At 43.1% G+C, this 16,200-nt stretch overlaps 1 protein-coding gene across 1 annotated transcript in view; it reads left to right on the top strand.

Annotated features, from left to right (window-relative positions):
• The window catches only part of LOC311127584 (neural proliferation differentiation and control protein 1-like), a 44,413-nt gene extending 28,620 nt beyond the window's left edge, over positions 1-15,793 (top strand). The window contains exons 3-9 of the mRNA XM_084159402.1: positions 9,569-9,670; positions 9,832-10,038; positions 10,282-10,348; positions 11,204-11,288; positions 11,894-11,973; positions 15,006-15,105; positions 15,305-15,793. Coding sequence (XP_084015528.1) covers positions 9,569-9,670; positions 9,832-10,038; positions 10,282-10,348; positions 11,204-11,288; positions 11,894-11,973; positions 15,006-15,105; positions 15,305-15,385 — 722 coding nt within the window. The 3' untranslated portion in view covers positions 15,386-15,793. The remainder of the gene's footprint in view (positions 1-9,568; positions 9,671-9,831; positions 10,039-10,281; positions 10,349-11,203; positions 11,289-11,893; positions 11,974-15,005; positions 15,106-15,304) is intronic.
• The last annotated feature ends 407 nt before the right edge of the window (positions 15,794-16,200 follow it).

The raw sequence follows: 16,200 nt of genomic DNA, 5'->3' as shown, positions 1-16,200 counted from the left end.
TTTATTGCATGACATAAGTATTTGATACATCAGAAAATCTGAACTTAATATTTGGTACAGAAACCTTTGTTTGCAATTACAGAGATTTTATCCCTGATGTCCTTACACAGCTCTCTGGTCTTGGCAATTGTGGAGAGGTTGGAGTCTGTTTGATTGAGTGTGTGGACAGGTGTCTTTTATACAGGTAACGAGTTCAAACAGGTGCAGTTAATACAGGTAATGAGTGGAGAACAGGAGGGCTTCTTAAAGAAAAACTAACAGGTCTGTGAGAGCCGGAATTCTTACTGGTTGGTAGGTGATCAAATACTTATGTCATGCAATAAAATGCAAATGAATTACTTAAAAATCATACAATGTGATTTTCTGGATTTTTGTTTTAGATTCCGTCTCTCACAGTTGAAGTGTACCTATGATAAAAATTACAGACCTCTACATGCTTTGTAAGTAGGAAAACCTGCAAAATCAGCAGTGTATCAAATACTTGTTCTCCCCACTGTATAGACAGACGCTGTTGTCCATGGAGAGATAAACCCATCCAGACACAGCAGGACCAGAGAGGGGCTTATGTGTGACCCAGCGGAGCAGAAACGGATACATTATTCAATCTAGCAACCCGGATGTCTTAGACTATGTATGAGAGAGCAGCAGGATGCACGTCAGTATACACCACAGGAGGTTGGTTGCACCTTAATTGGGGAGGCTGTGCTCGTGATAATGGCTGGAGGGGAATTAGTGGAATGGTATCAAATACATCAAACACATGGTTTGATGCCATTCCATTTGCTCCGTTCCAGCCATTATTAAGAGCCGTTCTCCCCTCAGAAGCCTCCACTGGTATACACAAAATAAGCAAACACACTCTCCACAGCAACATGTAATACACACATTTACGAATTTACACGTGGTCCTCTGTAGCTCAATTGGTAGAGCATGGCGCTTGTAACGCCAGGGTAGTGGGTTCGATCCCCGGGACCACCCATACGTAAAAATTTAAAAAAGTCGCTTGGGATAAAAGCGTCTGCTAAATGGCATATTATTATTATTATTACACAAACGCAAACAAACACACACTCGCATACATGAGCATACCTCTTGTTTTCTCTTTCACACACACTAATACACATATATGTGAGTGTAGGTGCCATGCTTTGTAGGTTGGTAGGTAAAGTTGTCATGGGTAGGTACCACAGGAGGCTGGTGAGGGGAGCTTATAATAATGGTTGAATGGAGTTAATGGAATGTTATGAAGCACTTGGAAACTGTGTTTGATGTGTTTGATACAATTCCAATAACTCCGTTCCAGCCATTACTATGAGCTGTCCTCCCCAATTAAGGTGCCACCAGCCACCTGTGGTAGGTACAATATGTATCTTCTCAGAAAGGGAAGAGTAGTACTGTTATTCATTGGTTTTACAGTGGCCGCCATGAGGAGCAGAGGTGAGAGGGTAGGTAAATAACAGTAGCTAGGTGAGTACAGTTAGTGAACAGTACTCTTTGTGTGTGTAAGACAAGCCTGTGTTTGACATCAAGGCGTACGCTCCCATAGGTAAACACTCCATGCCTTGGAGCTATGGGCTCTGTCTGGTAATAAGGCTGACAACCAGTCAGGAGAACTGGATATGTATACACACAGTATGTACTGAGGGCAGAGCTCTACCCAGAGACAGGGACAGGTACCTGTGTGCATGCTTACGTGTGGTCATCAACAGCAGGTAAAGCTGTGGTCAAACTGACCCCTCCATAGTCAGACCTATAGGCTAATAATATATTAGGAGCTGGACATGGGAACAGGGACAGGGAGACCCTCTAGAGATGGGGAGAGAAGGGGTGCGGGGAGGGATGACTCACAGGGGGCTAAGCAAAGCTAATGAAGCTCTCTAATGGAGCCTAATGACAGCTGTTGACAATCCATTAGGAATTAGGGATGTTATTCAATGTCATGCTGTTAGTTGATTCAGTGTGGAACTCCGACTATGTTAGTCCTGATGGGAAATGCGTTGAGAAGTCATTGAGTTGAGTGATCGTGATGTTCATTTAAAAATAGTAAAGTCCTTGTGATTTATTTAAATATTCCCTTTAACATGGTGACTACTAGGGTTGATGGAATTTGATAGACACCTGTACATGGTGACACTCATAGTAGCTATGTAAAACATTTATAAAATTACACCGAAACTGCCTGTTTACATCACAGCTGTCGTGATTTTTTTTTTTTTGACGATATGACTTTACTTACATAAAAACTGGATGGAAATGTGGTTTGCTGACTAATATTTCTCAGGGAGTGGGGAATTTCTCAGGGGTTCATTCTTAGGGTCTATTGCTGCCCTCTTGTGGCTATGAGAACAATGTGCAGGTTAGTATTTTCAATCGGACCTCCTCCATATAGTGCACTAGGTTAGATGGGCAATCATTTTCTCTGGAATGTTTGCAGCTATAGCTTCTTCTTGACCACACATGGTAAAGCTTCTTGACCCAAGCCTATATTTCAGTCAGAGGTACTTGGCCAACATCCATAACATGTCTTGGTTTACTATTCCATCCTCAACAACCCATTTCTCTCTCTCCATGGTGACACTCATATAATAATATAATATGCCATTTAGCAGACGCTTTTATCCAAAGCGACTTACAGTCATGCGTGCATACATTTTGTGTATGGGTGGTCCCGGGGATCGAACCCACTACCTTGGCGTTACAAGCGCCGTGCTCTACCAGCTGAGCTACAGAGGACCACATAGTAGCTATGTAAAACACAGCATAAAACACCTTTAAGTTAATTATTCCCGAGTACTCTTGGGAGTTTGGTGTTCAGGAATAATTAACTTAAAGGTGTTTTATGCTGTGTTTTACATAGCTACTATGAGTGTCACCATGGAGAGAGAGAAATGGGTTGTTGCAGTGTTGAGGATGGCCAAGTACCTCTGACCGAAATATAGGCTTGGGTCAACAAGCTTTACCATGTGTGGTCAAGAAGAAGCTATAGCTGCAAACATTCCAGAGAAAATGATTGCCCATCTAACCTAGTGCACTATATGGAGGAGGTCCGATTGAAAATACTAACCTGCACATTGTTCTCATAGCCACAAGAGGGCAGCAATATACCCTAAGAATGAACCCCTGAGAAATTCCCCACCCCCTGAGAAATATTAGTCAGCAAACCACATTTCCATCCAGTTTTTATGTAAGTAAAGTCATAACGTCTAAAAAAAAAAATCACGACAGCTGTTATGTAAACAGGCAGTTTCGGTGTAATTTTATAAATGCCAACAGATCATTTGTTTGTTCGACATGGGATCTTTTTGTTTCGGTAAAATTCATTTTGCGGGAAATGGCGGTGGAAACGAAGTAAATTTGGAGTCACGTGATGATATGGTGTGAGGTCCTCCCACTACGACTCGTGAAACCATGCAGTTTATTAGGCTACAAATTAAATAAGTTATGATGAACTTCACAGGGTGGTGAAAGAGCACTGTGATTAGGTCTTATTCTGGTGAAATGATGATCTATGCTTGACTGCCGTTTGACAAATACAAATATTCTCCCTCTTATCCATAATAATCTCATGTAGACTAGACAACCCGCACAGCCTACCCGCACTGTATCTGTAAACTGTTGGCTAGAGCGCAGGTGCCAGGTCCAGAGTAGGCACATTTGCTATTTAACGCAACAGTTCTTGTGACAACACTATCAGTAGAGTTGAAAATGTGATGGAAACACATTGAACTTTAGATTTTTATTCGGTACATGAAAACTTGAGAAAAAGTACATTTTATGTGCACTACATCATCACCCACTGATTTTTTATCTACAACAAGTCCATTTGAAGTAAATATACTACTAATGGGAAAATTTGCATATTTTTTTATGCCGATTCTAGAATATTTGCATGAAAAGCTGTTGCCAATTGGATGGAAACCTAGCTAGTGAGACTCATATTTCTGTACTATTGGAAGCCATGTATTGATGAAGTAATGCATACTGTTTGCTCATGTGTGGGTCTGAATTCAACAATTTGGTCAGGTATTATACTCATTCAATCTGGTAAACAATTAGAAAAAAGTGTCAGTAAGTTTAATTTACATATCCGGTAGATACTTTTATTCAGTGCGCCTTCAAGAACCATTCATTCAGTTCAAAAACAAGAGTAGGGCAGCCCCTTTGACTGGAAATACAAATGACAGATTCTGTCTTTATGTTGTGATGGGAAATGATAGGTAACTGACTCACTGTTTAGTGTTTGTTTGCAGAAACAAACATCCCTTTTCTTCTTCTACTTCTATGATATCATGGCAGTCCGCAAACAAACATTTAAGGTGCATGCCGCCACCTACTGTGTTGGAGTGTGCGATCAATCATGGTCTGCCAATTCTGTACTGCTAAGAAAATACAATAAAAAACCAAATAAATCCCTACTAACCCCTAACCCCCCCCCCCCCCCCCCCCCACCTTTTCTCAATTTCCTCCATTTCATCCACACTAATCGCTGCCATTTCCAACCCGAGCGCGTTATCAAGCCCTCTCTCACCCGCGCTAAAGGCTAGAGCACCTTACATCCTTCTTGGCACCTCTCGGGGTTATGGTTCATTATCAACCTGGTGCCAAAACCTCCTCTCTGATGCACGGAGAGGTGTATGCTTAGTCAGTGTGGGAGGGTTTACTGACACACACATCCATTTCCCCGTTCTTGTTTTCTCTAGCTACTATACACTCCCACTCAAACAAACATATACAAATACATACCCTTATGCTCACTGATTATTCTATGTACCCTCTCAGTCAAGTACTCATACCAACACAATATCTCAGGAATGTTCTCCTTTTCTTTCAAATTTTGTCATTTTCCTCAAACTTTTAAGTTAGCTAACAAAGTAGGGTAGAAATAGTGCTCTTGCTGGCAGGTACACTGGCACACTTGGAGCGCTCCACCACCTGCAAAGTACAGATGGCATGACCCGCCCCCACTGACACCTGCTGTGGATCACACTAAATGGCCAGGGATAGAGGGGGGTGAGAAAGTAACAAAGCACAGAGTGAAAGTGCTGTCTCATCATATCACGCACATTACCACTGCCAGATGGCTACCCTTCTGGAGAGGACAACACCTTAATCATTAATAACACGGAGCTCACGCTAATACAAACACAATGAGACATTACTAAGCATAGTCAAAGAAGTGGCTTAGTCGGTGATATGGCTCATGATGTCTTACTATAGTAATTAAATATTGAATCTGAATCATATTTAGCTTATCATGTAAACAGTGTAGAATTCCCTGGTCTTTTGGAGTACCTTTTGGGAGGGAGAGATGAGCCATTTATCATCACCATTAGCACTCAACTGAGTGAGATTTAGGGACTTGTGTGTGAGAGGGAGCAGGGCCGAGGCAGGGGGGCGGGGTGATTGCACAAGCCCCCTGCGGTGCTTCAAACCCTGGCCACACACACACTATGTATACCGGTAACCAGGGAGAACTCTGGCCCAGTCCTGGAATGTGGCCTACTGTCTGGCCAAAAGAGCTGTTAAACAACACCCTGGCTTTGTCTCTCTTTCACTGTGTCCCAAACAAACAACACACCGGCACACTCTCTGTCTATCACACAAACACATATACACACACACACTCACTGGCTCACTCATGGGTTGCTTCATTTACATTTTTACATTTTAGTCATTTAGCAGATGCTCTTATCCAGAGCGACTTACGACCAGTGAGTGCATACATATACAGTGAGGGAAAAAATTATTTGATCCCCTGCTGATTTTGTACGTTTGCCCACTGACAAATAAATGGTCAGTCTATAATTTTAATGGTAGGTTTATTTGAACAGTGAGAGACAGAATAACAACAACAAAATCCAGAAAAACAAATGTAAAAAAAATTATAAATTGATTTGCATTTTAATGAGGGAAATAAGTATTTGACCCCCTCTCAATCAGAAAGATTTCTGGCTCCCAGGTGTCTTTTATACAGGTAACGAGCTGAGATTAGGAGCACACTCTTAAAGGGAGTGCTCCTAATCTCAGCTTGTTACCTGTATAAAAGACACCTGTCCAAAGAAGCAATCAATCAATCAGATTCCAAACTTTCCACCATGGCCAAGACCAAAGAGCTCTCCAAGGATGTCAGGGACAAGATTGTTGACCTACACAAGGCTGGAATAGGCTACAAGACCATCGCCAAGCAGCTTGGTGAGAAGGTGACAACAGTTGGTGCGATTATTCACAAATGGAAGAAACACAAAATAACTGTCAATCTCCCTCGGTCTGGGGCTCCATGCAAGATCTCACCTCGTGGAGTTGCAATGATCATGAGAACGGTGAGGAATCAGCCCAGAACTACACGGGAGGATCTTGTCAATGATCTCAAGGCAGCTGGGACCATAGTCACCAAGAAAACAATTGGTAACACACTATACCGTGAAGGACTGAAATCCTGCAGCGCCCGCAATGTCCCCCTGCTCAAGAAATCACATATACAGGGCCGTCTGAAGTTTGCCAATGAACATCTGAATGATTCAGAGGAGAATCATTCAGAATCAATCGAGCTCTTTGGCATCAACTCAACTCGCCGTGTTTGGAGGACGAGGAATGCTGCCTATGACCCCAAGAACACCATCCCCACCGTCAAACATGGAGGTGGAATCATTACGCTTTGGGGGTGTTTTTCTGCTAAGGGGACAGGACAACTTCACCACATCAAAGGGACGATGGACGGGGCCATATACCATCAAATCTTGGGTGAGAACCTCCTTCCCTCAGCCAGGGCATTGAAAATGGGTCGTGGATGGGTATTCCAGCATGACAATGACCCAAAACACACGGCCAAGGCAACAAAGGAGTGGCTCAAGAAGAAGCACATTAAGGTCCTGGAGTGGCCTAGCCAGTCTCCAGACCTTAATTCCATAGAAAATCTGTGAAGGGAGCTGAAGGTTCGAGTTGCCAAAAGTCAGCCTCAAAACCTTAATGACTTGGAGAAGATCTGCAAAGAGGAGTGGAACAAAATCCCTCCTGAGATGTGTGCAAACCTGGTGGCCAACTACAAGAAACATCTGACCTCTGTGATTGCCAACAAGGGTTTTGCCACCAAGTACTAAGTCATGTTTTGCAGAGGAGTCAAATACTTATTTCCCTCATTAAAATGCAAATCAATTTATAGCATTTTTGACATGTGTTTTTCTGGATTTTGTTGTTGTTATTCTGTCTCTCACTGTTCAAATAAACCTACCATTAAAATTATAGACTGATCATGTCTTTTTCAGTGGGCAAATGTACAAAATCAGCAGGGGATCAAACACTTTTTTCCCTCACTGTCCTGTACTGGCATCCCGAGGGAATCGAACCCACAACCCTGGCGTTGCAAGCGCCATGCTCTACCAACTGAGCTACACAGGGCCATGCACTCGCAGTCACACAACAGGATGTCCTGTTTCTTCTAATGCTTGCTCTTTCACACCCACACTCTGTTCTCAGTTATATGGTTACCACCTTAAATGAAATTTTTGGCAAAAAGGCAAACTCCCCTCCATCATTCATTGAATCAGGTGGCTCATTCATCACAAAACCCACTGATATTGCCAACTACTTTAATGATTTTTTCATTGGCAAGATTAGCAAATTTAGGCATGAAATGCCAGCAACAAACGCCGACACTACACATCCAAGTATAACTGACCAAATTATGAAAGACAAGCATTGTAATTTAGAATTCTGAAAAGTGAGTGTGGAAGAGGTGAACAAATATTATTTTCTATCAACAAAGACAAGCCACCTGGGTCTGACAACTTGAATGGAAAATTACTGAAGATAATAGCGGACGATATTGCCACTCCTATTTGCCATATCTTTTTTTTTTTTTTTTTTTTTTTATATCTTCAATCTAAGCCTACAACAAAGTGTGTGCGCTCAGGCCTGGAGTGAAGCAAAAGTCATTCCGCTACCCAAGAATAATAAAGCCCCCTTTACTGGCTCAAATAGCCAACCAATCAGCCTGTTACCAACCCTTAGTAAACTTTTGGGAAAAAATGATGTTTAACCAGATACAATACTATTTTACAGTAAACAAATTGACAACAGAATTTCAGCATGCTTATAGGGAAGGACATTCAACATGCATGGCACTTACACAAATGACTGATGATTGGCTGAGAGAAATTGATGATAAAAAGATTGTGGGAGCTGTTTTGTTAGACTTCAGTGCGGCTTTTGACATTATCGATCATAGTCTGCTGCTGGAAAAACGTGTGTTATGGCATTACACCCCCTACGATATTGTGGATAAAGAGTTACCTGTCTAACAGAACACAGAGGATGTTCTTTAATGGAAGCCTCTCCAACATAATCCAGGTAGAACCAGGAATTCCCCAGTGCAGCTGTCTAGGACCCTTACTTTTTTCAATCTTTACTAATGACATGCCACTGGCTTTAAGTAAAGCCAGTGTGTCTATGTATGCGGATGACTCAACACTATACACATCAGCTACTACAGCGAGTGAAATTACTGCAACACTTAACAAAGAGCTGCAGTCAGTTTCAGAATGGGTGGCAAGAAATAAGTTAGTCCTAAATATTTCAAAAACTAAAAGCATTGTATTTGGGACAAATCATTCACTAAACTCTAAACCTCAATTAAATATTGTATGCAACACTAGCTAAGATGGGGATAAGTCTGTCAATAATAAAGAGCTGCTCAGCCTTCTTAACAACACTATCAAGGTCCTACAGGCCCTAGTTTTGTCGCACTTGGACTACTGTCCAGTTGTCTGTTCAGGTGCCACAAAGAGGGACTTAGGACAATTACAATTGGCTCAGAACAGGGCAGCAAGGCTGGCCCTTAAATGTACACGGAGAGCTAACATATCAATATCTCATGGCTCAAAGTAGAGGAGAGATTGACTTCATCACTACTTGTTCTTGTAAGAAGTATTGACACGCTGAATGCACCAAGCTGTTTTTTTTAACTACTAAAACACAGCTTGGACACAATGCATACCCCACAAGACATGCCACCAGAGGTCTCTTCACAATCCCAAAGTCCAGAGCAGACTATGGGAGGCGCACAGTACTACATAGAGCCATGGCTACATGAAACTCTATTCCACAGCAGGTAACTGATGCAAGCAGTAGAATCAGATTTTAAAAAACAGATAAGAATATACCTTATGGATCAGCGGGGACTGTGAATAGACACACACTCAGGCACAGACACACGCATACACATACACATGATAAAACACGCACTTTATACACACGTACACATGGATTTTTTTTTATTGTAGATATGTGGTAGTAGAGTAGTGGCCGAGGGCACACACTTAATGTGTTGTGAAAGTCATGATGAAATGTAATGTCATGTAATATTTTTAATTGTATATAACTGCCTTAATGTTGCCAGACCCCAGGAAGAGTAGCTGCTGCCTTGGCAGGAACTAATGGGGATCCTTAATAAATACAAATTCAAAACTCACAAATGTAGAAGCACAATACATACATTTAAGAAGAGATCCTGAACAAAGGTATGATGTTCATACAGACTCACTCTTATATCTGCCGATGTCTTTCTCCTCAGGTAAAGTGACAGCCTTTTCTGATCTAGATGAAGAGATTGACTTCCTTCACTCAGTCATTGCCAAGCAGGAAGTGTCAGAGGTCAAACAATCAAAACAATCAGGTGAGCCTTATGTTCCATATGCATTTTTATGCATTTTATTACATGTTTTTGTTAGTTTTCTATAGATGTGTGTCGCTATATATAAAACGTTATCTATACCACAATAATAACAATGTCTCTGTCTTTCTCTTTCGCTCTCTTACTCTCTCTCTCTCTCCCAGACACCCCCTCCAAGGCAGTTCCTATGACTCAGACAAAGTCTCCCAGACAGAGAGGCCAGGCCCAACCCTCGGAGGAGCAGCCCACCACCGCCCACCCCTCTACCCGGACCCCGCAGCCTGCCACTGGGGCTCTGGAGAGGGTGGGACCGGGAGGACCTGGAGGCCCCATAGCCATCCCATACCCCTCCAAGGACAGTCTCCTTGTCAGTAAGTGTCTTTATTAGTTGAAAGTAGGGACACGTTTATGGCGTGAGAGCAGCATGGAGCACCCAGGCCAGCTCTACTAAGCCGGTTTAGGATGACACAAATATACAAAGCTATTTATAAGGGAATAGGTTTGTAAGTGGTTCGATTTCATCTGCAGTCACACACAATTTCATAATTTCTCCTCCTTTTATGTGTATCTTGTCTTCAATCTATCCTCTTCTCTGTTTATGTCCATCTCTGCAGTTATGATCTCTGTGTGTCTCATCGTTGGCACTGTGGCCCTGATCTTGGCTACAGTTTGCTGGGTCAGGTAAGACTTCAGACAGTAACAATATCATTATGTTATTATTTAATTTGACAACTAAGATGTGCTAGACTCCTTTCTATTGTTTTACTGTCAAGTGTTGTTTTTGTTAGAGCATGTTGAATAATTTCCCAACACATTTTATGAAGGATAGATTTAAGCACTGCACTGTTATTTGCATCCCAAATGGCACCCTACTGCCTATGGTGCACTTTTGACCAGGACCCATATAGCTTTGGTCATTTGGTAGTGCACTATATAGGGGATAGGGTGCCATTGGGACGCATCAAGGATGAAGTGAAGTGCACTGCACTGTTAGGATGCATCCCAAATGGCACCCTACTCCCTATAGTGCACTACTTTTGACCAGGGACCATAAGGCTCTGGTCAAATGAAGTGCACTATATAGGGAATATCGTGCTATTGGGAAGTATCCTTAGTCCATAATGCAGATGTTTTTTTATATATTTTGCCTGCTGTTCCTTCTCCAGTCTCTCTGGTCTCCCGAGTGGCGCAGTGGTCTAAGGCACTGCATCGCAGTGCTAGCTGTGCCACTAGAGATCCTGGTTCGAATCCAGGCTCTGCTGTAGCCGGCCGCAACCGGGAGACCAATGGGGCGGCGCACAATTGGCCCAGCGTTGTCCAGGGTAGGGGAGGGAATGGCAGGCAGGGAGGTAGCTCAGTTGATAGAGCATGGCGTTTGCAACGCCAGGGTTGTGGGTTCGTTTCCCACGGGGGGCCAGTATGAAAATAATAATGTATGCACTAACTGTAAGTCGCTCTGGATAAGAGCGTCAGCTAAATGACGTAAATGTAAATGTAAATGTCTCTAATGGCTCAGAATAATGTTGCCCCCTACAGGTTACAGAAGGAATCACATCTGGCCCAGAAGATAGATTACCCTGCATTTGGAAGCAATGGAAATGGAACAGCCAACAGGACTTCAGTAAGTACATTGTCCCGCATGGGGCACCGTACATCCACCTCATCTAAATACATTAGGAGTCTATTTCCTATTACCCATACCCAGATTAGACCCTTTTCTCTTTGGTCCTCTATTGTTTCCACAAGCAAGGGGGGAGGCCGATGACATGAAAGCAAACCCATCAGACCAACTCCTTGAATGGCCAACTCTTGAAGTTTGTAATTGTGTCCAAAAAACACAATTTTGCTCAAAACATATTTGTGTACCCATAAGTGTGTGTACATTACTGTATTTATACTTGGGATATTGTTTTTCAACAGGGAAAGTTCAAAGATAGCTGAAGTCCTGGACTAGGAAGCACTTTGAATATAAAATCCCTATATTGAACATGCATTTTAGACCAGGATTAGCCTTCACCTATGTCCGGGAAACCAGCCCTATATGTGTGTAAATAAGGGACTAGGCTATTTTTTGTATGATTTATTTCCTTCTGTCAATGTGATTTTACCACAGGATGTCTGTGACGTAAGCGTCCTGTTTTCAGGCTTTGCCTCTGCTCTGCTTTTCCGCCCCACTGAGGGTGGTTTTCATGGCTCTCCTTCTCTCCTTTTCCCTTTTCTCCTCAGTCGGGGGATAAGAAGTTGGCCCAGAGTGCTCAGATGTACCACTACCAGCATCAGAAACAGCAGATGCTCTCCATGGAAAAGTGAGCTCTACCTGTCCGACAATTCAGTTCCACTCAAATATGAATACACACACATATTCATCCTGGTGAAGGTATAATGGCGCTGGAGGAGATGGCTGCCGTTTTACGGGCTCCAATCGTGCTATTGTGTGTGTGTTTTTTTGCGTTATTTGTAACTTATTTTGTACATAATGTTTCTGCCACTGTCTCTTTTGACCGAAAATAGCTTCTGGATATCAGGACAGTGATTACTCACCTCGTCCTGGACAAAGATTTTTTATTTAATGAGTCGGACGCGAAGGATTTACTTCAGACACCCGACAAGGCCCAAATCCCTGTCATTCGCAGGAGAAAGAGACGGAGATATCAGGGACGTAGGTCGGGGTGCCTTGTAAGGATCCAACGGCGAGTGGGTAATCTGCCTCTACCGTCTGTCCTATTAGCCAACGTACAATCATTGGATAACAAAATAGATGAGCTACGATCACAAATATCCTACCAACTTATGTTTCACCGAGTCGTGGTTGAACAATGACATGGATAATATACAGCTGGCAGGGTTTACGCTGCATTGGCAAGATAGAACAGCTGCCTCCAGTAAGACAAGGGCTGGCAGTCTGTGTATATTTGTAAACAACAGCTGGTGCACGAAATCTAATATTAAGGAAGTCTCAAGGTTTTGCTCGTCTGAGGTAGAGTATCTCATAGTAAGCTGTAGACCACACTGTTTACCAAGAGCGTTTTCATCTATATTTTTCGTAGCTGTCTATTTACCACCACAAACTGATGCTGGCACTAAGACCGCACTCAATGAGCTGTATAAGGCCATAAGCAATCTGACCATAATTATATCCCCCTGATTCCTGCTTACAAGCAAAAACTAAAGCAGGAAGCACCAGTGACTCGGTCAATAAAGAAGTGGTCAGATGATGCAGATGCTAAGCTACAGGACTGTTTTGCTAGCACAGACTGGAATATGTTCTGGGATTCTTCTGATGGCATTGAGGAGTACACCACATCAGTCACTGTCTTCATCAATAAGTGCATCGATGATGTCGTCCCCACAGTGACCGTACGTACATACCCCAACCAGAAGCCATGGATTACAGGCAACATCCGCACTGAGCTAAAGGGTAGAGCTGCCACTTTCAAGGAGCGGGACTCTAACCAGAACACTTATAAGAAATCCCACTATGCCCTCTGACGAACCATCAAACAGGCACAGCGTCAATACATGACTAAGATTGAATCGTACTACACCTGCTCCGACGCTCGTCGGATGTGGCAGGGCTTGCAAACTATTACAGACTACAAAGGGAAGCACAACCGCGAGCTTCCCAGTGACACGAGCCTACCAGACGAGCTAAATTACGTCTATGCTCGCTTCGAGGCAAGCAACACTGAAGCATGCATGAGAGCATCAGCTGTTCCGGACGACTGTGTGATCACGCTCTCCGTAGCCGATGTGAGTAAGACCTTTTAAACAGGTCAACATTCACAAGGCCACAGAGCCAGACGGATTACCAGCACGTGTACTCCGAGCATGCGCTGACCAACTTGTAAGTGTCTTCACTGACATTTTCAACCTGTCCCTGACTGAGTCTGTAATACCAACGTGTTTCAAGCAGACCACCATAGTCCCTGTGCCCAAGAACACTAAGGTAACCTGCCTAAATGACTCCGTAGCACTCATGTCTGTAACCATGAAGTGATTTGAAAGACTGGTCATGGCTCACATCAACACCATTATCCCAGAAACCCTAGACCCACTCCAATTTGCATAACGCCCCAACAGATCCACAGATGATGCAATCTCTATTGCACTCCATACTGCCCTTTCCCACCTGGACAAAAGGAACACCTTTGTGAGAATGCTATTCATTGACTGCAGCTCAGCATTCAATACCATAGTGCCCTCTAAGCTCATCACTAAGCTAAGGACCCTGGGACTAAACACCTCCCTCTGCAACTGGATCCTGGACTTCCTGACGGGCCGCCCCCAGGTGGTAAGGGTAGGTAACAACACATCTGCCACGTTGATCCTCAACACGGGGGCCCCTCAGGGGTGCGTGCTCAGTCCCTTCCTGTACTCCCTGTTCACCCATGACTGCATGGCCAGGCACGACTCCAACACCATCATTAAGTTTGCCAACGACACAAAAGTGGTAGGCCTGATCGCAGACAACGATAAGACAGCCTATAGGGAGGAGGTCAGAGACCTGGCTTTGTGGTGCCAGGGTAACAACCTCTCCCTCAACTTGATCAAGACAAAGGAGATGATTGTGTACTACAGGAAAAGGAGGACCGAACACGCCCCCATTCTCATTATACAGCTGCACCATCGAGAGCATCCTGACTGGTTGCATCACTGCCTGGTATGGCAACTGCTTGGCCTCCGACCGTAAGGCACTACAGAGGGAAGTGCGTACGGCCCAGTACATCACTGGGGCCAAGCTTCCTGCCATCCAGGACCTCTATACCAGGCAGTGTCAGAGGAAGGCCTGAAAAATTGTCTAAGACGCCAGCCACCCTAGTCATAGACTGTTCTCTCTGCTACCGCACGCAAGCAGTACCGGAGCGCCAAGTCTAGGTTCAAAAGGCTTCTTAACAGCTTCTAACACCAAGCCATAAGACTCCTGAACAGCTAATCAAATGGCTACCCTGACTATTTGCATTGTCCCCCACCCACCCCCTCTTTTAAGCTGCTGCCACTCTCTGTTTATTATCTATGCATAGTCACTTTAACTCTACCTACATGTACATATTACCTCAATTACCTCAACTAACCTGTGCCCCCGCACATTGACTCTGTACCGGTACTCCCAGTATATAGCTTCCCTACTGTTATTTTACTGTTGCTTTTTAATTATTTGTTTTTTATTTTTATTTTTTATTTTTTACTTATCAATTTTTTACTTAACACTTATTTTTCTTAAAACTACATTGTTGGTTAAGAGCTTGTAAGTAAGCATTTCACTGTAAGGTCTACACTTGTTGTATTTGGCGCGTGTGACAAATAAAATTTGATTTGATTTGATTCTGTCGTTTTTCAGACATAAATCGGAGCCGAAAGTCACTGACTCAGAAGTCACATCAGATGAGGAAGAAGTGGGCGGAGACTTCACTGTGTACGAGTGCCCTGGCCTTGCACCGGTGGGTGTGCTAGGACACATGCACACACACACACACACACACACGTACTTGCACTCAGACATGCACACACGCACTCAGGCACATACGCACAAACACATAATATATTCACACAAATTCTGTCCTTGTTTCTCACACAATATTCATATTGATGATGACTGTGTTTGTTTGGCTTTTAACAACAGTTTTTATTTCATTGCAGACTGGAGAGATGGAAGTGAAAAATCCTTTGTTTGACGACTCTACCCTATACTACCAAGAGAATCCCAAGGGAAATCCATAGACTTTAATGCATGCTGGCACACGCAGACACCACACAAACACACACACACAGAAACATACACCCAATTAAAACATAATACTAACCTACACACACACAGAATACACACACACACATGCCATTTCTTGTACTCTGGAAAAGACCACCTTAACTCTCCAATCAGGTTGCTATCTCAAAACTGGACAGGCTTATACAGATGTCGGATCTTAATTTGACCCATTTCGTTGCAGAAGGAAAATGATCTGCAGCAGGAGGATTTGAATGTCTATTCAATATTGAGAATCGATGCCAGGGGGCAGCTGGAAGCTGTGTTTGTAGGCTATACAATCATTTAGACTGCAGGTCCACTGATTATTTGTTGTATTATATGTTCAAGGCAAACAATGAGCAAAATAAATTGGTGGTTATCGCAGTGCCTGTGTGGTCCAGTGGGTACAGCCGCTGACAATGGTAAACATATGCAAGAGTAGGCATGGGATTGAATCTGGTCCACAAATGTCCTTTGAATTTTTGGAGAAACTAGTACATTTCTAGTTACTCTCTGTGGGCTTAATTGTACTCTTACTCAAGTAATTTCTGAAGGAAGTAAATTACTTTTTACTCCATTACATTTGACCAAATCACTTTAGTTACATAGATTTATATTATTATATCGTCGCTGTCAGATGAAAACCTCCTAACCAAATGTTGTGATGTTTTATTATTTTTTACATGAATCGATACTATACATCTGTATGAACGTTTCACAACCCCTTGACCAATGAAATGTATTCAAAATAGCATGTAATCAAAACTCTAAGTCCATTGGCTCTCAAAGT

The sequence above is a fragment of the Coregonus lavaretus genome (assembly GCF_964263955.1).
Source record: "Coregonus lavaretus genome assembly, chromosome: 4".
In the NCBI taxonomy this organism is placed as follows: Eukaryota; Metazoa; Chordata; class Actinopteri; order Salmoniformes; family Salmonidae; genus Coregonus; species Coregonus lavaretus.
This window is presented reverse-complemented; position numbering and strand designations above follow the sequence as displayed.